At 52.0% G+C, this 20,259-nt stretch overlaps 1 protein-coding gene across 4 annotated transcripts in view; it reads right to left on the minus strand.

Moving 5' to 3' along the window:
- Window positions 1–20,259, minus strand: part of Rara (retinoic acid receptor alpha) — a 49,871-nt gene that overhangs the window by 14,661 nt on the left and 14,951 nt on the right. For 2 of the 4 annotated variants that reach the window (XM_075990800.1, XM_075990799.1), the window contains 2 exons: window positions 16,298–16,462; window positions 13,144–13,695 (listed from right to left, as the gene is read on the minus strand). In XM_075990800.1, coding sequence (XP_075846915.1) covers window positions 13,144–13,321 — 178 coding nt within the window. In that variant the 5' untranslated portion in view covers window positions 13,322–13,695; window positions 16,298–16,462. The remainder of the gene's footprint in view (window positions 1–13,143; window positions 13,696–16,297; window positions 16,463–20,259) is intronic. The other 2 variants (XM_075990801.1, XM_075990798.1) reach the window with 1 other exon arrangement.

Consider the following 20,259-nt stretch of genomic DNA (forward strand, 5'->3'; position numbering starts at 1 on the left):
GGCCCGGAGATGTTGAGGAGGGGAGGTGGGGTGGTCCCGGTGTCCTCCCCCTAAAAACACACCCCTCACCCAGCCCCGGCTTCATTTGCCTAATGCAATGCGGCTGAACTCTTGCTGAACTCGCCTGGCGGCGCCTCACCTCCTGGTGACCCACCCACCGCGGCCCGTGACATCACCCGCTCGCCAACCCGCCCTCGAGGCTCGCCCACCGGCCCCTTTCTCGGCTCGGTCCGGCCCCAAACTCCGAACACGCTGGCAATGGGCACAGAGCCCAGATACAGGGAGCACAGCATTAGAACCACCAATGCGGCATGCTGGGTGTCCCGGGTGTGACATTATGCAGCTTGGGCGCTGTGTCGGAATGAGACACCCAGCTTGTGTCACTGTCTGTGACATCATGTGAGACTCCGGCTGCCGGCTCGCCCGCCGGAATCCGACGGGGCAGATCTGAGCTGTTAGCACAAACACTAGCGGGGAGCTCTCCTCCTACACTCTGCGTGCTTCCGGCGAGCAAAGCTCCGCCCAGGGTGTCTCCCAGCCCGGGAACTGGGATGGGCCAGCCCAGGACAGATAAAAGGAGAGACTGGTTCCTTCCAGCTGCCCACTTCCTTCCTAGGAGGTTTGTTTCTGTGGAAGAAACGCCAAGGTTAGGTAGGTCCCTAGAAAGAAGGGATACCCAGGGAAGACTAGGGTATCCTATGATCCTGCTCTCTTAAAAGAAGGGATAAAAATACACAGATTAATCTAGAAGCCAGGTTTTGTCCACACGTGATGCCCAGAGGTCCTCATGCTTGCGCAGCAAGGACTTTAACAAATGAGCTATCTTCCAGCTCAAAGCCAGGTTCTTCAGGTATGCTGCCATTTAATGCTTACAACGCCAAGGAAACATACAGACAGGTCTGGAGATACAAGCTACAGACACAAGCAAGAGGGTCACAGATTCAAGGCCAGCCTGGGCTACCTACAGAGTGGATCAACATCCTGCGAAACCACACAGTAACATGGTATCTCAAATTTTTAAAGAGTTAAAAAAAAAAAAAAAGAAAAGAACTCAGCTGGCGGTGTAGCCAAGCTGATAAAGGCACATTTGCATACATGCTATAATCACAACACTGGGCAGGTAGAAGCAAGAGCAGCTATAACCCCAACCCGCAACCCTAACAGTAATCCTGGCACTTGGGAGGCAGAGGCAGACAGATTTCTGAGTCTGAGGAGTTCCAGGCGAGTCAGAGCTACACAGTGAGACCCTGTCTCTTAAAAGACGTTCTAGGGTCATCTTTGGTTACTTGTAGCAAGTTTGAGGCCAGCCTTAGATACATGAGACCCTGTCAGTTATAAAGAACACTGGAGGGGTAGCTCAGTCACAGCATGTTTGCCTGACATGCCCCAAGCCCTGGGTTCAATCCCTATTCCTCACTGTGGGAAGTGGGGAGACTTTATGAATGGAGGTCTCAGCCAAAGAAGGTTGGTCCTCCAACACAAAAGGAAAGAGGGAACTATGCCACTAAAGCTCATGCCCCTACCAAACCAGGCCAACTCAAAATAAACTATATTTTCTGAGCGCCTTGTGTATGACTGTCCTGGTGACTTTATGAAGTGACAGAAATTAGGCAAGAAATTACATCATCCCACATGTTTATATATCCACACTGCAAACCGATAAATGCTATTGTGACACAAACATAGTGTGTTCTGAGGGGCAATTAAGTTCAAGGGTCAGGGAAGAACTCGAGGCAGAGACCTAAAGAAGGCTGAAGTCCAGAGTGGAGCAAAGAGGGCAAGTGAGGGTGGTGGCTGTGCCAAGGCCACAGCTACTGGTGAGTCCATACTATCCTCTGAGAAAAGGACCAGAAAGGATGGCTGATAAAATCCCAGAGGAGAGGGTACACAGAACCAGGCAGAAGAGTAGACTAAGGCCAGCTCAGACCAGATGGGCTGGTAAGCCTAAGGCTTACAAGGGAGGCCCTAGGAAGGCTCTAAGGAAATGAGAGGCAAGAGTCCACTGCAGTGTAAAAAGACCTTTCCAGGTTATGAAGACTGAGTTACAAGACAGCAAGAGTGTACAGATAGAGGTCAGCCATGGTGGCGAAGGCCTTTGATCCCAGCACTCTGGAGGGAAAGGCCGGTGGATCTCTGAGTTCAAGGCCAGCCTTGTCTACAGACCCAGGACAGCCAGGACTACACAGAAAACCCAAACAAGATTTAAAACACAAAAACAAAAAGAACATGTAGTTAGAAGTCACTATGGTAACCCAGAAAGCAGACAAGGTTGGCTTAGCCTAAGTAGCAGTGGGAATAGAGGATGGTGGGCTCACAGATGTGTGTGTGTATACAACAGTGTGTGTATGGGTGTGCTGTGTGTGTATACTACAGTGTGTGTATACTACAGTGTGTGTATACTACAGTGTGTGTATGGGTTGCTGTGTGTATACTACAGTGTGTGTATACTACAGTGTGTGTATACTACAGTGTGTGTATGGGTTGCTGTGTGTATACTACAGTGTGTGTATGGGTGTGCTGTATGTGTGTATACTACAGTGTGTGTATGGGTGTGCTGTGTGTGTATGTATACTACAGTGTGTGTATGGGTGTGCTGTGTGTGTGTACTACAGTGTGTGTATGGGTGTGCTGTGTGTGTATACTACAGTGTGTGTATGGGTGTGCTGTGTGTATACTACAGTGTGTGTATGGGTGTGCTGTGTGTGTATACTACAGTGTGTGTATGGGTGTGCTGTGTGTGTATACTACAGTGTGTGTATGGGTGTGCTGTGTGTGTATACTACAGTGTGTGTATGGGTGTGCTGTGTGTGTATACTACAGTGTATGTATACTACAGTGTATGTATACTAGAGTGTGTGTATGGGTTGCTGTGTGTATACTACAGTGTGTGTATGGGTGTGCTGTGTGTGTATGTATACTACAGTGTGTATGGGTGTGCTGTGTGTGTATACTATAGTGTGTGTATGGGTGTGCTGTGTGTATACTACAGTGTGTGTATGGGTGTGCTGTGTGTGTATACTACAGTGTGTGTATGGGTGTGCTGTGTGTGTATGTATACTACAGTGTGTGTATGGGTGTGCTGTATGTGTGTATACTACAGTGTGTATGGGTGTGCTGTGTGTGTATACTACAGTGTGTGTATGGGTGTGCTGTGTGTGTGTATACTACAGTGTGTGTATGGGTGTGCTGTGTGTGTATACTACAGTGTGTGTATGGGTGTTCTGTGTGTCTATACTACAGTGTGTGTATGGGTGTGCTGTGTGTGTGTGTATACTACAGTGTGTGTATGGGTGTACTGTGTGTGTATACTACAGTGTGTGTATGGGTGTGCTGTGTGTATACTACAGTGTGTGTATGGGTGTGCTGTGTGTGTATGTATACTACAGTGTGTGTATGGGTGTGCTGTGTGTGTATACTACAGTGTGTGTATGGGTGTGCTATATGTGTATACTACAGTGTGTGTATGGGTGTGCTGTGTGTGTGTATACTACAGTGCGTGTATGGGTGTGCTGTGTGTGTATACTACAGTGTGTGTATGGGGTGTTCTGTGTGTCTATACTACAGTGTGTGTATGGGTGTGCTGTGTGTGTATACTACAGTGTGTATGGGTGTGCTGTGTGTGTATACTACAGTGTGTGTATACTACAGTGTGTGTATACTACAGTGTGTGTATACTACAGTGTGTGTATACTACAGTGTGTGTATACTACAGTGTGTGTATACTACAGTGTGTGTATGGGTGTGCTGTGTGTGTATACTACAGTGTGTGTATGGGTGTGCTGTGTGTGTATATACTACAGTGTGTGTATGGGTGTGCTGTGTGTGTATACTACAGTGTGTGTATGGGTGTTCTGTGTGTCTATACTACAGTGTGTGTATGGGTGTGCTGTGTCTGTGTATACTACAGTGTGTGTATGGGTGTACTGTGTGTGTATACTACAGTGTGTGTATGGGTGTGCTGTGTGTATACTACAGTGTGTGTATGGGTGTGCTGTGTGTGTATACTACAGTGTGTGTATGGGTGTGCTGTGTGTGTATACTACAGTGTGTGTATGGGTGTGCTGTGTGTGTGTATACTACAGTGTGTGTATGGGTGTGCTGTGTGTGTATGTATACTACAGTGTGTGTATGGGTGTGCTGTGTGTGTATACTACAGTGTGTGTATGGGTGTACTGTGTGTGTATACTACAGTGTGTGTATGGGTGTGCTGTGTGTGTATACTACAGTGTGTGTATGGGTGTGCTGTGTGTGTATGTATACTACAGTGTGTGTATAGGTGTGCTGTGTGTGTGTGTGTATACTACAGTGTGTGTATGGGTGTGCTGTGTGTGTGTGTGTGTATACTACAGTGTGTGTATGGGTGTGCTGTGTGTGTATACTACAGTGTGTGTATGGGTGTGCTGTGTGTGTATGTATACTACAGTGTGTGTATGGGTGTGCTGTGTGTGTATGTATACTACAGTGTGTGTATGGGTGTGCTGTGTGTGTATACTACAGTGTGTGTATGGGTGTACTGTGTGTGTATACTACAGTGTGTGTATGGGTGTGCTGTGTGTGTATACTACAGTGTGTGTATGGGTGTACTGTGTGTCTATACTACAGTGTGTGTATGGGTGTGCTGTGTGTGTGTATACTACAGTGTGTGTATACTACAGTGTGTGTATACTACAGTGTGTGTATGGGTGTGCTGTGTGTGTATACTACAGTGTGTGTATGGGTGTGCTGTGTGTGTATACTACAGTGTGTGTATGGGTGTGCTGTGTGTGTATACTACAGTGTGTGTATGCGTGTGCTCTGTGTGTGTACTACAGTATGTGTATGGGTGTGCTGTGTGTGTATACTACAGTGTGTGTATGGGTGTGCTGTGTGTGTATACTACAGTGTGTGTATGGGTGTGCTGTGTGTGTATACTACAGTGTGTGTATGGGTGTGCTGTGTGTGTGTATACTACAGTGTGTGTATGGGTGTGCTGTGTGTGTGTATACTACAGTGTGTGTATGGGTGTGCTGTGTGTGTATACTACAGTGTGTGTATGCGTGTGCTGTGTGTGTATACTACAGTGTGTATGGGTGTGCTGTGTGTGTATACTACAGTGTGTGTATGCGTGTGCTGTGTGTGTGTACTACAGTGTGTGTATGGGTGTGCTGTGTGTGTATACTACAGTGTGTGTATGGGTGTGCTGTGTGTGTTTACTATAGTGTGTATGGGTGTGCTGTGTGTGTGTATACTACAGTGTGTGTATGGGTGTGCTATATGTGTATACTACAGTGTGTATGGGTGTGCTGTGTGTGTATACTACAGTGTGTGTATGGGTGTGCTGTGTGTGTATACTACAGTGTGTGTATACTACAGTGTGTGTATGGGTGTGCTGTGTGTGTGTGTACTACAGTGTGTGTATGGGTGTGCTGTGTGTGTATACTACAGTGTGTGTATGGGTGTGCTATATGTGTATACTACAGTGTGTATGGGTGTGCTGTGTGTGTATACTACAGTGTGTGTATGCGTGTGCTGTGTGTGTATACTACAGTGTGTGTATGGGTGTGCTGTGTGTGTGTACTACAGTGTGTGTATGGGTGTGCTGTGTGTGTATACTACAGTGTGTGTATTGGTGTGCTATATGTGTATACTACAGTGTGTATGGGTGTGCTGTGTGTGTATACTACAGTGTGTGTATGCGTGTGCTGTGTGTGTATGTATACTACAGTGTGTGTATGGGTGTGCTGTGTGTGTATACTACAGTGTGTGTATGGGTGTGCTGTGTGTGTATACTACAGTGTGTGTATGTGTGTGCTGTGTGTGTATACTACAGTGTGTGTATGGGTGTGCTGTGTGTGTATGTATACTACAGTGTGTGTATAGGTGTGCTGTGTGTGTGTGTGTATACTACAGTGTGTGTATGGGTGTGCTGTGTGTGTGTGTACTACAGTGTGTGTATGGGTGTGCTGTGTGTGTATACTACAGTGTGTGTATGGGTGTGCTATATGTGTATACTACAGTGTGTATGGGTGTGCTGTGTGTGTATACTACAGTGTGTGTATGGGTGTGCTGTGTGTGTATGTATACTACAGTGTGTGTATGGGTGTGCTGTGTGTGTATACTACAGTGTGTGTATGGGTGTGCTGTGTGTGTATACTACAGTGTGTGTATGGGTGTGCTGTGTGTGTGTATACTACAGTGTGTGTATGGGTGTGCTGTGTGTGTATACTACAGTGTGTGTATACTACAGTGTGTGTATACTACAGTGTGTGTATACTACAGTGTGTGTATGGGTGTGCTGTGTGTGTATGTATACTACAGTGTGTGTATGGGTGTGCTGTGTGTGTATACTACAGTGTGTGTATGGGTGTGCTGTGTGTGTATGTATACTACAGTGTGTGTATGGGTGTGCTGTGTGTGTATACTACAGTGTGTGTATGGGTGTGCTGTATGTGTATACTACAGTGTGTGTATGGGTGTGCTGTGTGTGTGTATGTATACTACAGTGTGTGTATGTGTGTCAAAAGACAACTTTCAGGGGTGTACAGCGGTGTGTACTTTTAATCCCAGCACATAGGAGGTAGATGCTGATGGATCTCTGTAAATTCCAGGGAAAGATGGCTCAGCAGTTAAAATTAGCGGCTATTCTTCCAGAGGACCCTGGTTCCATTCCCAGCACCCAGATGGTGGCTCACAATGATTTCCAATTCCAGTTGTAGGTGATCTAAAACCATCCCTGTCCTCTGTAGGCACCAGGCAACACACACAGTGAACAGACATGCATGAAGACAAAATACCCAGACACATAAAGTCATATCTTTCTGAGAAAGAGAGAGAGAACTTTCAGAAATTGGCTTTCTTTCACCGTGTGGGTCCCCAGGATCACAGATTGGTGGTAAGTGCCTTTACCTACTCAGCTGCCTCCCTGGTCTTCACAAGAAATGTGGAAAGTAGAATCGATGTGGGGGAGCTGGACGTCGTCTCTGGTATGCAGTTTTAGGGCTTTTATAGGGGATACAAGGCCTCCTTATAATGGGAGCTGGCCGGTAGCTCCACCCATTCCCGTTTCAGCCTATTAAGTGCTGGGTTAGGGCCCCTCCACCACCCCCAGCTGTGATGTGCACCTGCTCCACCAAGGTTCCAGAAATGGCAGAGAGGCTACCTGCTGCAGGGCAGAAGGCTGCGGGACTCCCAAGAGAGTGCAGGGGCTTGCCAATGGAGTGCTGGGGTATAAGGTCAGTGTGAGGTGTTGGCATGGATGCCCTCCATATTTTCTGTTCACTGATGTGGCACCTGGCACAGCGATGTGAGTAGACACTCTCCTCACAGCTGCAAGGGGCTAAGGGATCGGACACTGTCCCTCATGATCACTCAAAGATCTCCCAAAGAGCTGGCACCCAGTATAGAAGCCAGAGGGAAGTAACTTCATGATAGAGAGATGAGTGCTCTGAGAGAGAGAGAGAGAGAGAGAGAGAGAGAGAGAGAGAGAGAGAGAGAGAGAGAGAGACAGAGAGAGAGAGAGAGAGAGAGCGCCATGGGCATTCAAAGGAGGGAGGAGAATGTGATGAGGAGGGGACATCTGAGATGGATTCTGGGAAGTGGTCACATTCAAGATCCCCAGCTTTAAAAAAAAAAATGCCCCTTGAAGGATGAACAGGATTTCCGAAGCTAGACAGAAAAGCTGGGGTGAGATGCCTGCTCTGGCAGCCACAAGGTCGAGAAGCAGGTCAAGGAGGAACACAGTGTCCTGAGGCTGTGAAAGGAGCAAGAGCGAGGGAGGGAAGGCCCTGGCCGGCAGCAGGGGCTAGGATGCTGGGTGGCAGCTGCCTGCAGGCTGTGGCCTCATGGCTCATGGCTCAGCCTCAGGTCCCATCCCCAGCTCCCCCGGGGCTTTGTGCTGAGCAAGCCCTTGGCAGGTGTGGGCTGAATCTTCACTACCACCACCTCCAGCCCCGGCATGAGCAGAGAAGGGCTGCCTCCTCTGCCCTGCCTCATCTGGAAGGGACGACGAATAGAACATGAGGCCTGGTGCCAGATCAGACATCGGGTCCTAATACAGGGCATCCACCCCGAGACAATACCCAGCTCCACCCCGCCCCTTGTCCTCACTGCTCTTCAAGGTACTTGAAGCGACTGGAGGCCATACCCAGCAAGCAGGTCACCGTGGCCTCGCAGCAAGCAGCCTGCCAGAGGCAGATTGGAAGGGCAAAAAGATTCAGAGAAAGGTTGAATGACCTGCCCAAGGTTGCTCATTAGAAAGACTTCTGTCCGTGAGCAAGTAGGGGAGCAGCATGAGCCTTTGGGCTGGCTGACATGTTCAGCAGCTTGGGGTTCAGCTGTGCAGGGGAGAACCTGGATTCCTAATGCTACCAGGGCTAAGAGACCCGCCCCCCCGACTATCCTGACTATTGAAGAAGGCACTGTCCCAACTTTAATAATTTGGAAAAGGTTCTCATTTCCTCTTTTTTCTGACTGATTCTATTGCCCCCTCCCCAACACATACAACATGAAGATGCCACAGTCCCAAACACACACACATACGGATGCTACAGTCCCAAACACACATCCAAAGGCAGCCCCGGGCTGCACTGGCACAGCCCCCATGGCACACACGGCTTGGCAAGAGGTGGATACGATGCCTGAGGCCCTGACTGGCCTAAGAGGAAGAGAGGAAGACAGGCTTCCTTCCCTGGGTCCCCTCTCCCAATCCATGCGGGGATCCTACCCTAAGATAGCCTATACATCTCCCTCCTGGGAAATAAAGAGTGAGGTGCCCCACTTTCAATGAAAACCCTGTATGGAAGGACTTTTGGCTGACTGCACTTTGGACCCCAAGAAAGGCATAGCTAGGCGGCACCCTGTCCCTGAGGCTGTGGTTCTTACTGTACTGGAAAGAGTGGAGAGAAGCTGGGGGAAACAGCAGAACGGGGGATGCAGAGAAGAGCTCACCACCCCCGCCTTCCGAGGCCTGGGCACTGAGAAGACGGGGAGGAGGAGGGGGACAACAGCCCCATATCTAGACACGTATCCAGCCAACACGTGGAAGGAAAATCTGTAGCCGCCTCTCAGGTTCCTGTCCCAATTCTTCTATTGATTGCTTCTATCTTCCCTGCCCCCCACCCACCTCTCAAACTGCAACAAAATCTGAATAGGAACTATGGCTTTTACACTCTGTTCCTTCAGAATCTGTCCTGGGATGGGAGGAGGTGGCGGCCGCTGTGTTCTGCAAACTCATGTTCTTGCTGGACTGCAAGAGGGCAGAGTGGGGTTGGGCGGGGGTGTGAACAGATTGTATCCACAGCTTCCAGGGCAGGATGGAGATGATTTTTCCCTGGGCCTCTTATCTTCCTCTCCAGTCCCAAAGTCCAAAACACAGGAGGAGGCAAGAATGAACAAGGCCTTCTCTGCGCCCCCTACTGGGAGAAGTCAGAGGCGGGGTCTCCAGCAACCTGGACAAGATTCAACAATGGCACTAAGGCCCCAAAACTCTCCCCACGCCCCATGCCCCAAAACGTCCCCCCACAGTCTCCCTCTAAAGCTGCCTGTCTGGATGGTGGGAAACAGTCTTCAGGGCAGTTCTACTGTATTGTAAACGCCCGTCTTTTTTTTTTTTTATTTTATTTATTTATTTATTATGTATACAGTGTTCTGTCTGTGTGTATGCCTGCAGGCCAGAAGAGGGCACCAGACCCTATTACAGATGGTTGTGAGCCACCATGTGGTTGCTGGGAATTGAACTCAGGACCTTTGGAAGAGCAGGCGATGCTCTTAACCACTGAGCCATCTCTCCAGCCCAACGCCCGTCTTTTTTATGACTTCTTTATTCGTGTATGCGAGCGCACTGTCTTCATGTGTACCAGGAGGAATCTGATCCCACTACTGATGGTTGTGAGCCACCATGTGACTGCCGGGAATTGAACTCAGGACCTCTGGAAGAGCAGTCAAGTGCTCTTAACCACTGAGCCATCTCTCCTGCCCCACCTTGCATCTTCTATCCTCCTTTGTCAACGAGTGCAAGGTGCCTCTACTGGAACAGTCTAGAAGGTTTTTAAAGTACAGACAAAGTCCCGACCCATGGCAGGTGCCTCCCGTTCTACGGGGTCACATGCCCAGCACACACCAAGTGTGCTCTCCGGATATGCTAGCCTAACCTGGCCCTCTTAGGAATCTGGTAATGTCCCTGTGGTACAGAGGAGGAAACATGCCAAAGAGATCTCCATCTAAGTGATACCCCTGAATCCCAGGGAATTCCAAGGGTGCCTAAGACGACCATTGTCTTAGTTGTCCTCAGGCAGGGAAACACAAGAATATCAGAGATACTGCTCCCTTTCCCAAACACAAGCTGAAGGAAGGTCATGCCCCCTTAGGCTCTTAAACCAGGACACCTCTGCCCTAAATCATGCCCCCCCCACAAACACACAGTCCCAGCGTACATACAGGCTGACATTCCCCTCTTCAGCTCCGGATTTGATTCTCTTCAAACACATTGAATTCTAGAACACTCTCACGTAGTATACACAAGCCATTAATCCCCCTCCTCAACATACTCAGCCTTGACACCCACACCCCCCCCCCAAACCACACAACCCTGACCTCCCACAGTAAACACACCAGGCCTCAGGGGCCAACCAACAAAGGGGACAGGAGTCTAGTGCTATCTCTGGGGCCTCCACCCTGGTTCCCTAGGAGACTAGCAGCAGGACAATACCTAGCCTCCCCGTGGTGGCCTGAAGAGGCCTTTGGTCCTCCCACGGGTCACCTGTTCTCTTCAGAGTTCATGCAAGACACCTAAGGTGCAACCTCGCAAGAGGGCCAGGTAAGGGAGGCCAACTAGACAGCTATGTGCTTGTGGGTCTGGAGCAGGGAGCCTGGGAGGTCACCGGGGACATCACCGCTTCAAGCTGGAAGGAAAGGCCTCCCGCTTCCAGGAACTGCCTGACCCCTGGAAAGCTGTAAACTTTTGAGCTGCTTCCAGGCACCCAGTGCACAGCAGGAGGGGGCTGGGATGCCTGGTTGTCTCAGACCCAAGGCCAGGCCTCTGGCCCCTAGTCCTAGAAGGTGCTCAGAGGCTGGGGAGTAGGGAGGAAGAGATGTTGTTGTTTACTAGAGAGGGGGAGGGGTGGGAAACCCACAAGCTCACAGAGGAGGGGGCAGGAAAAGGGCATTGCCTAACCTGGGTGGAGAAAGCCAAAGAAGGCTGCCATTTGCCCGGTATATGGGCACCCCACCCTGGAAGTAGGTTACGAGGGTGGGGGCTCTCCCCACCCACCTCTAAGAAAGAGGAAGGTGTTTGCAACACTCAGAGGAAGGCAGAGAATTTACTTTATCTCTCACAGGGGTCAGATCCCAAATCCTCTCGCGGCCCCTCCAGGGAGTCTGTCTGTCCAGCCCCTTGTTACCAGCACATGGAAAAGGAAAAGCGGGTCACTAGTACCAGCTTGCAGGACCCCTGACTCCTTTGCTTCTTAAAAATTCCACCCTGGAAGAAAGTATAATTCTCCCAGCTCCCTTCAAATGCAGAGAGCATCTGTTCTGGTTTTTTTGAGACAGAGTATCTCTGTGTAGTCCTAGCTAGCCTGGAACTTGCTCTGCAGACCAGGCTGGCCTTGAACTCAGAGATCCACCTGCCTCTGCCTCCAGAGTGCTGGGATGAAAGGCATGCGCCACCACCTCCAGGCTGCAGGGATGTTTTTTTACATAGGTGCACTTGCCCAATCCCCAACACTCTGGTCTCCCCATCAGCAGCACAGACTAGAAAACCAGAACAGAATGGGGTTCTCCGACTCCCCTATTAAGGTGGGGAGAAGGGGTAGAAATCAAAGGTGAAGGCTTGAGGCGTTACTAGCAGGGGGAAATGAGGTAGTACCTGTCTGCTCCGTAGCCCCGCTGCATAAGGGATTGGAGATGGGAAGGAACATGGGCATAGCCTATCTCTTCCTGAAGGCTGGTGGGGCCTGGAAGGGAGGGGGCTGCGACAAAGCCAGAGGCCAGAGGCGGCGATCCAGGAAGCAGTGGTGGCTGTGGGCAGACGGCCAGTTGTGGGCAGTGAGGCGCCCAGCCAGAGCCTGCCCCAGGGACAAAGAGACTCCCTGGCTCCGGGGAGAGAGTGCTACCCCCACACCAAGAAGGGGGCACTGACCCAGCCCAGCCAGGCACACAGGGCAGTGGTGCCAGGCAACTTGCCAATGGCTGTGGGAGGGGCAGTGGGTGCCAGGCAGGGTGCTTGGTCCCTGCCAACCAGGAGAGGTGGGACACGTTTCCCAGGTCAGCAGCTGACCAGCCAGCCAGCCAGCCAGCCATGGCCTGCTCTGCTGCTTCCCACCCCCTCCTGCCCCAGGCCAGGCCCAGCTCCCTCCTCCTAGGCTCTGGCCTGGAGCCCAGCTGGGCCCTGGGGGCCAGAGTTACTGTAAGCGGCCTGGCAGGCCCCGAGCCTGGACTTTGCCAGCTGGCTATAGCCACTGCCACCTCCCACTACCTGGCTTGGCCAGCTAGGGAAGGGTACCGAGACCCTCGCCCAGCCAACTTGTGACCCTCATGGCAGAGGGCAGAGGCAGAAAACACAAGCCCTGCCGAGCCAGTGCATGTGTCCAAGGTCAGAGTCCAGGCAGAAAGCCCCCACGGAGTCCCTCCCCGTCCTTCGGGGGCGGGGGAGTTGCGGGGCGGGGGGGGGGGGGGGGTGTTGCACGGGCTCCAGCTGTGCCGAGCTGCCCTGGGCTGTCTCTTGAAGCCCTTTCCCTCAGAGTACTGGAAGAGGGTGGGGTGGAGGTGGGTTTCACTCTCACAGTGTTGAGCTGTCATTTCCCCCAACGCTGAGAGGTTTGTTTATCCACCTCAGCCTCTGCGTCCATCCCTCCTCAGAGCTATTTATAAGGCCCTCAATAGCATAGCACCAGGGACACAAGGGACAAAGGGAGACAACAACAGTAGGAAGGAACCAAACGGCTTCATCTTTTCTCTACCACTCCCAACATCAAACAAGCTAAGAGCAGTGGGACCATCGTCAAGCCCCCCTCCAACCCTGCACCCGTACACACCATGTCCCCCCTAGTCTAGAAAAGACCTTGTCACTCACTGTGCCTCCAGTGGAACAGACGTGTCCAGGAACCCCAATCCTGGGGCCTGCCCCCCTCCATACTCCCTCCCCCAAGCCTCCCCACCTAGACTTACTGGCTGGGGACGGTGTGCTGTATCCACTAACTGGAAGCTGGTGCTGGAGACTGCTGAGGGCGCCTGGAGGGGAGAGTCCACCCAACATAGGGGGGAAGAAGAAGGCGTAGGGGGGCACCGGGTACCCATTGAGGTGCCCGCCCCCAGGTGTTGGGCAGGAACTGCTATTGCTGGCCATGCCAAGCGGTCACAGTCAGAACGGCAGGCGAACAGTCTGGCAGGCAGCTGTGATACGCTTCACGCGGTCTCTCCTCCTCCGGGCATGGGGCCTGGGCCCAGAGGGGGTTTGGGTGGTCAGCCCACCCCCACCCCGTTCTGTCCCTGGAGTTGCAGTCCAAAGTGAGTGAGTTAATTTCAGCCTTCTGGAGCCCCCTCCCTAGCCAGGGGCCAGGTGGACTGGGGGATGTCCCAAGAGTCGGTCCTTTGGTTAAGCAGTTCTGTGAGCAGACACTTCTGTAGGAAGGTCCAGAGCTGGTCTTCAGGGTGTCAAAAAGGATGCCACTCCCAGAAGGGCCCCAGCTAGGCGGCTGGGGGGTGGCATGTCCTGCGGTGCTGCAGAAAGAGGAAAGGCAGGTAAGTGGGTACTGAGCAGGCGCATGGGATTCCCCACGGCGCTCCCCAACCTGGGCAGCCAGAGATTTTCCTGTGGCACCCAGCTGAGCAGACACTTGGCACCATTCCTGGCTGGCAGGGCCAGCCTAGGACCAGGGCCCAGACACTGCTGGGGGTGGCAGGAGAGCACAGCCAGGCTGGGATTATGGGGACAGGGCCCAGAGTATGGGAGGGCCTCTCACCCAGAATGCTTGGGAAAGGGTCCACACAGTGCCACCCCAAAGATCAGTGCAGCTGAGGCAAGCAGCTGGCTCTCCTTCCCCCAGTGAGGGTTACCTGAGGTCAAGATACAGAGAACGCGCTGGCAGGGAGGGGGGAGAAGCCGCTTCCCTAAAGCACGGGCACTTCTCAGAAAAATGACTCCTAAGTGGAGGGGGGGCTCTCACACCACTTCCCCCCTAAACCTAAGACCCAGCATCCCAGATCAGAACATCCCTCCCTTGAGGAGGAGGCCCAAATCCATATCCACGCAGGGGAATGGATCTCCAGGTCTCCTAGGCAACATTCCCAATACCGAACAGTACAGGTGGCCCCAGGAAGCCCTAAGTCAGGAAAACACACCCAGGGGATGAGGGAGTAAGTGGACAGGACATACAAGACCAGATGCTACCCTTGCCAGTGTGTACGCAGATCCATCCACACCCTATCTGAAGAGCTGAGGCCAGAGGGTAGACACAGATAACACCTTGGGGTAGAGACACAGCTGGGACCTACAGATTCTGATACATAGCCAGATAGGGAGAAACAGAGCTAAGGGCTCTTCAAGTCGGTCTGAGTGTAGATTATACACAAATCTATACACATGTTTAGGGACATGTGCTGCAAATATACACACATAAATGTATCATATATACATATGACAGAAGAGACACAAAAATAATCACAGCCAAACAAAACCAAAAAACTTCCGTCTGTCCCCTTGTCAGGTACTAATCCAAGAATACTCCAAAATGTCTACACACTAGGATGGCTGGGACCAGCTAACAGGGCCCAGGGATTTGGCTCTGTTGGTAAATGTTTTGCTATACATGCATGAGGACCTGATTTTAGACACCCAGCAAAAAGCCAGGCACAGCGTCACACACCTGCAACCTCAGAGCTGGAGAAGCAGAGCCAGAAGGCTGTCTGACGTCTGCTGGCCGGCCAGCCTCACTGAAGCAGTGAGCTCCAGGTTCACTCAGAGACACTATCTCAAAAACTGCGACAGAGAGTTATTAAGAAAAAGACACTTGGTCAGGCTTGGTGGCGCACGCCTTTAATCCCAGCATGCAGGAGGCAGAGGCAGGTGGATCTCTGTGAGTTCCAAGACAGGCTCCAAAGCTACAGAGAAACTCTGTCTCAAAAAAAAAAAAAAAAAAAAAAAAAGGACAAAACAAAACCTTAAACATGGCATTCACGTACATAGCAAGTCCATTTCTGGGTATCTACCCAAGAAACAAGACAATGGAAGCCTTGCGCAACAAGATTTGTGTGTGCACGCTCAGATCAGGATCACAGACCCCAAGTGAGCAATGAAACCGACCCAGAGGTCTAAAATGGTGGACACCCAACACGCTAGAGTATTTCTGTGCCAAAAAAAGAGAACAAAGAACTGACACACAAGCATGGCCAAGCCCTGAGAGCAATACAGTTGCCCAAGATGCTTATGTTGTATGATTCGACTTCTAAGAATGTCCAGGAGGAGCAGATCTGTGTGCATACATTTGTGGTTACTAGGAACTAGGGTGTGAATGTCAGGGAAAGGAGAAGTAGCTGCTAGTGGGTATGGGAACTTTCGGGGGCGGTGAAAACGTTTTAACGTCGGAGGTGGCGGCGGCGATGGTGGCTCTATACACAGGCGAGAGCTATGCAACTGTGCAGAGTTGCAACTCCTTGTCTTTCTGGCTTCTTTCTGAAAAGGTCTCACTCACTAAATCACTCAGGCAGGCACTGAACTTGCAATCCGTCTGTCTGAACCTCCAGAGGACTGAGATTACAGGTGTACACCACCCACGCGGGGCTTAAACTGTATACTTTTAGTGGGTGCATTTTGTGGCAAGTGAGTTACTATCGCAGTAAACCTCTTTAAAAGAAAAAAAATAGAGCTACAGAGACCTAAAATAAGAATTGTCAGCTGGTGCCGGGCGGTGGTGCACGCCTTTAATCCCAGCACTCGGGAGGCAGAGGCAGGCGGATCTTTGTGAGTTTGAGGCCAGCCTGGTCTACAAGAGCTAGTTCCAGGACAGGAACCAAAAAGCTACAGAGAAACCCTGTCTCGAAAATCAAAAAAAAAAAAAAAAAAGAATTGTCAGCTGAGTGGTGGTGGCACACACCTTTAATCTCAGCACTCGGAAGGCAGAGGAAGTTGGGTCTCTGTCAGTGAATTCGAGGCAGGCCTGGTCAATGAAGCGAATCCCAAGACAGTCAGAGCTGTTACACAGAGAGAGCCTGTCTTGAAAAACCAAAAACCAAAACCAAAAAAAAAGAAGAAGAAGAAGAAGAAGAAGAATCATCCCTTTCCAACATTCCCCCTCCATCCCTACTCCCCACACTTAGGACATACCAGGTTCCAAGCTCCAGGCTCCAGGCCTAAACCTGGAGACTGGAGGATGCATATATAACCAGCATTTGCCTGGGGACCAGGATGAGAATGGGGGGTTCTTGCCAAGGCCACTGTGGAAGAGCACTGTGTCCTCTGTCGACTGTCCCAGCCTGTGTCTTCTGTTAACTGAGGAAGACAGAGAGAGAGGGGGCAGGTAGTAGCCACAGAAGCAACAGCTCCGCTGGAGTGAAATCCGCACTGTGTTAGTGATTCATCACACTAACCACTGGGTGGGCCTCACTCCTGAATGAGGTGCCTCCTTCCCTTCACAGACCGATGACTGATGTCAGAGAAAAATGGGGGTTCCACCTACAGGGCCAGTGGCCGCTCTGTCCCCCATCTCCTATGGGATTCCATACAACAGGAGCACAGGCTGCAAGAGCCACGCTAAGGAGGACAAGTGTCTGCACTTGGACCCCCTACAGACACGCCACACACCTGCAGAAAGTCACCCATGCGAGCCTACAGAAAACATCTGGGTGGGCGAGAGCAAGCCTGCTGCCCTGGCCTGTGCGGAGGCTGCATGGGAGCAGAGCAGCCTGGAGCATCTCTCCACACCTGGCCCCAACCATACATGAGTGCAGTCCGGGACTTATGAGCATGGGCTCCTGCACAGACTCCCAGAGACACCCAACTCTCGCCTTAAGTCTCTCAAGGTGCACAGTCTAGTTTAGGAGATGCCCCGAGGTCCTCCCTGCGGGCCAGCCCTCAGGAGGATTCATGTCTACACAGAGGCTTACCTACCGATAGGTGAGGCCTAGGAGACAGCTGACCAAAGAGAGGCCACCAGACCCACGACCGAAGCCAGAAAGCTCACTTCAAACTAAAGGCATTCTGACCTTGCTTGTGGAGGTGGGTGACACCTGGCTCAGACTTTTGAGGCCCAGTCTTTTATATTCTAGAAGCCAGCTTTGCCCACACAGAAGACTAATGGTATCTACCTTAGAACGAATGCCTCAAGTCTCCCCCTGAAGAGGTTAAAACTGTGTCAGACTTCGAGCCACCAGCCTGCCCCAAACACACAACTCTGGGGAGAGTCTGGAAGGCCTCAGAACCTCTAGTATCCTAACCCAGCTGGGCCTACACACTTCAAGGCAACGTTCTACAGCTCCCTGAGGGGAAGAGGGAGGGCTCTCCAGTGAGGGCAGGACAAAGGTCACAGAAATGGGCCAAGAGCCAGGCTGACCAGGGAACAGGGATAGGCACGGGCAAAGATGATGAGGGGGTGGAGCAAGGTCCTTTGGGAGCCATGACCCTCACAGAGATGCCTGCGCCCTGGCCAGAGAATTTAAACCGGCACCAAAGAGGGAAAACAAGCAACCCACATATAACCCCCACCCTCTGCCAGCAACCTCCACCGTTCATAGGCGCCCTGCCTGAGAGAGAAAACCACAGACCTGTCCCTCCAGTCCAGCCCAGCAGGAAGAGAAGAGGCAAGGGTGCTGCCACCAGCCCTGCACCCCTTCTTAAGGAGCTCTTTAATTCCAAATCCCTAAAAGGTATCGCGATCAGTGGTCAACCACACACACACACACACACCATACACACAGGCACCATACACACACACACACACACACCATACACACACACACCATACACACACGCACACTCACGCACACACATGCACACGCGCGCACATGCACGCACACACACCATACACACACACCATAATACACACCATACACACGCACGCACACACACAAGCACCATACACACACACTACACACATACACACACCATACACACACACCATAATACACACAACACACGCACGCACACACACAAACACCATACACACACACACTACACACATACACACACCATACACACGCACGCACGCACACACACACCATACACACATACCATACACACACACACACCATACACATCACTCCAAAGTCACACCTTTTAGGGGGAAAAAAAGTGAGAGTTGCGGCAGCCATGAAGATGGGGGAAACAAAACCAACACCCGAGCCCAATCTCGGCTCTGCCACTCTGGGTGACCTTAGGCAAGTAGCTTAACCTCTCTGAGTATGTTCGCTTGCCTGTGAACTGTCTCCCTTGATGAACGAGGTCCTGGAAAGCACCTAGCACTGCCTGGCGCAGAGAAGGCACTTAGGTCTCCCGCCTCCCCCATCTCTCACCATCACCTGGGGTCCCTGGGCTCTTTGCCTCCTCTCCCTGGCCTTGCCCCAACCAGGGCCAGCATCTGTGGACAGGGCCAGCATCTGTGGACAGGCTAGCAGGGAACACTACCCATTTTTCTGGATCTGCTTCCTCCCAGACGGAGGGGAAGATTGTGGGGGAGAGGGATATCTGGGGTGTGGGCAGAGGCCTGACCACAACCCTTTCCCAAATTCCCTTCTTGCATTTCACAAACCGAAAAAGGGAAATCTTTGGATTTGGGGAGGGAAGAGAAATAGACCATTTCCTCCCGTGTCCTGGGGAGAGAGAACTTCGAGGCCCCCATACCCAGCGAGGCCACCTCCCAGGCCTCCCATCTTCAGGCCTCCTCTCCACCCTATGCTCCTTCAAAACGAGGGGTCCCCAGGGACAGAAGTCAAGCAGTTCCCTCTGTTTTATCTGTACGCTTTGAGACAGGGCCTGCTGCCCAAGCTGCCCTCAAACTAGCTGATGACCTCGAGTGGCAGACTCTCCAGCCTCCACTTCCAGAACCCTCCGGGGTAGACGGGCACCAACGCCGTGACAGGTTTACGTGGTGCTGGGGACAGAACCCAGGGCTTCCTGCACGCCAGACAAGCACTTCACCAACCAAGTTACACCCTCAGCCCCAAGCAGTTCCCTCTGAAGGGGCTAAGGCTGGGGAGCTTAAAACAAGGGGAGATGGGGGTTTCCTAAACATTCTAGACAGTTAATGAATCATATGCAAATGAGACACAGAGCTCAAACTCCACCTGGGTGGGAGGGCCTCCAGCCCTGGCAAGACAGGGGAGCCCTACCCACCCCGGGACCCCCAACCCTGCCAGGAGTTAGTTGAGCTGGCCAGGCAGGGGCAGGGCAGGACAGGACCGATTTCAAACCAGAACAGTGGGCTCGGGCTATTTATAAGCTCTCCAGGAAAAATCCTTGTACACACAAAGCCACAACCTCTCCCCTCCCCCACGCGGCTTCATCTGCAGGCCGACAGGGCTGGGAAGCAGAAGAGAGCACTACCCTCTTTTCCCCAAAGATCCTCCCACTAACAGCTCTGGTCCTCCTCACAGGCCCACTCGGCCTCGCTAAGGGAAAAGACTACCGAAGGCAGGGCCAGGCAGAAGGCATTTTCCCCCACCAGCCCTACACACTGGCAGCATGTGTCTGTACAGCCAGGCCTGGAGGGCCACCTGCCCCCGAGAGTGTCCTCTCTAGGGGATCAGTGAGGTAAGAACACAGAATATTGCTGCTGGATGCCAACCAATGCTGCCCACATTCAGACACAGCGCCTCGTCCCACGAGAATGGTTCTCATCCATCTCCAATGTATACTCCACGAAACCAAACCTCCTCCCTAGCTCCCAGACGCCACGCATCAGCTGTGAACGACCAGCAAGCATGAGGATCAATCAGAGACCATGAGGCCAGGACAAGTTGGGCCCCAAGAGAAAAGAGTGGGGGATCTTCCCGATACATCAGAGACCATACACCAGAGGGCCTGAGGGACATAGTCATTCAGGACTTCCCACACCCAGGGCGGCTGAGGGGCCCATCCAGAACCAGGGCTGTAACTGGGTCTTCCATGGAAGCAGAGAGTAGGTGAAAGGGCAGGGGGCAGCCCAGGCCTACAGGAAGAGGGGGCCAACCCATGGGGAAGGAAGAAAACAGGAAGAGGAAGAAATGAGCCTGCTCTGGCCACAGCCAGACCACAGAAGTACGTGGACAGTACAACAGTAACTCTACCTATGGGGGACCAAACGGGCACAAAGG

The sequence above is a fragment of the Microtus pennsylvanicus genome, chromosome 11 (assembly GCF_037038515.1).
Source record: "Microtus pennsylvanicus isolate mMicPen1 chromosome 11, mMicPen1.hap1, whole genome shotgun sequence".
NCBI lineage: Eukaryota > Metazoa > Chordata > Mammalia > Rodentia > Cricetidae > Microtus > Microtus pennsylvanicus.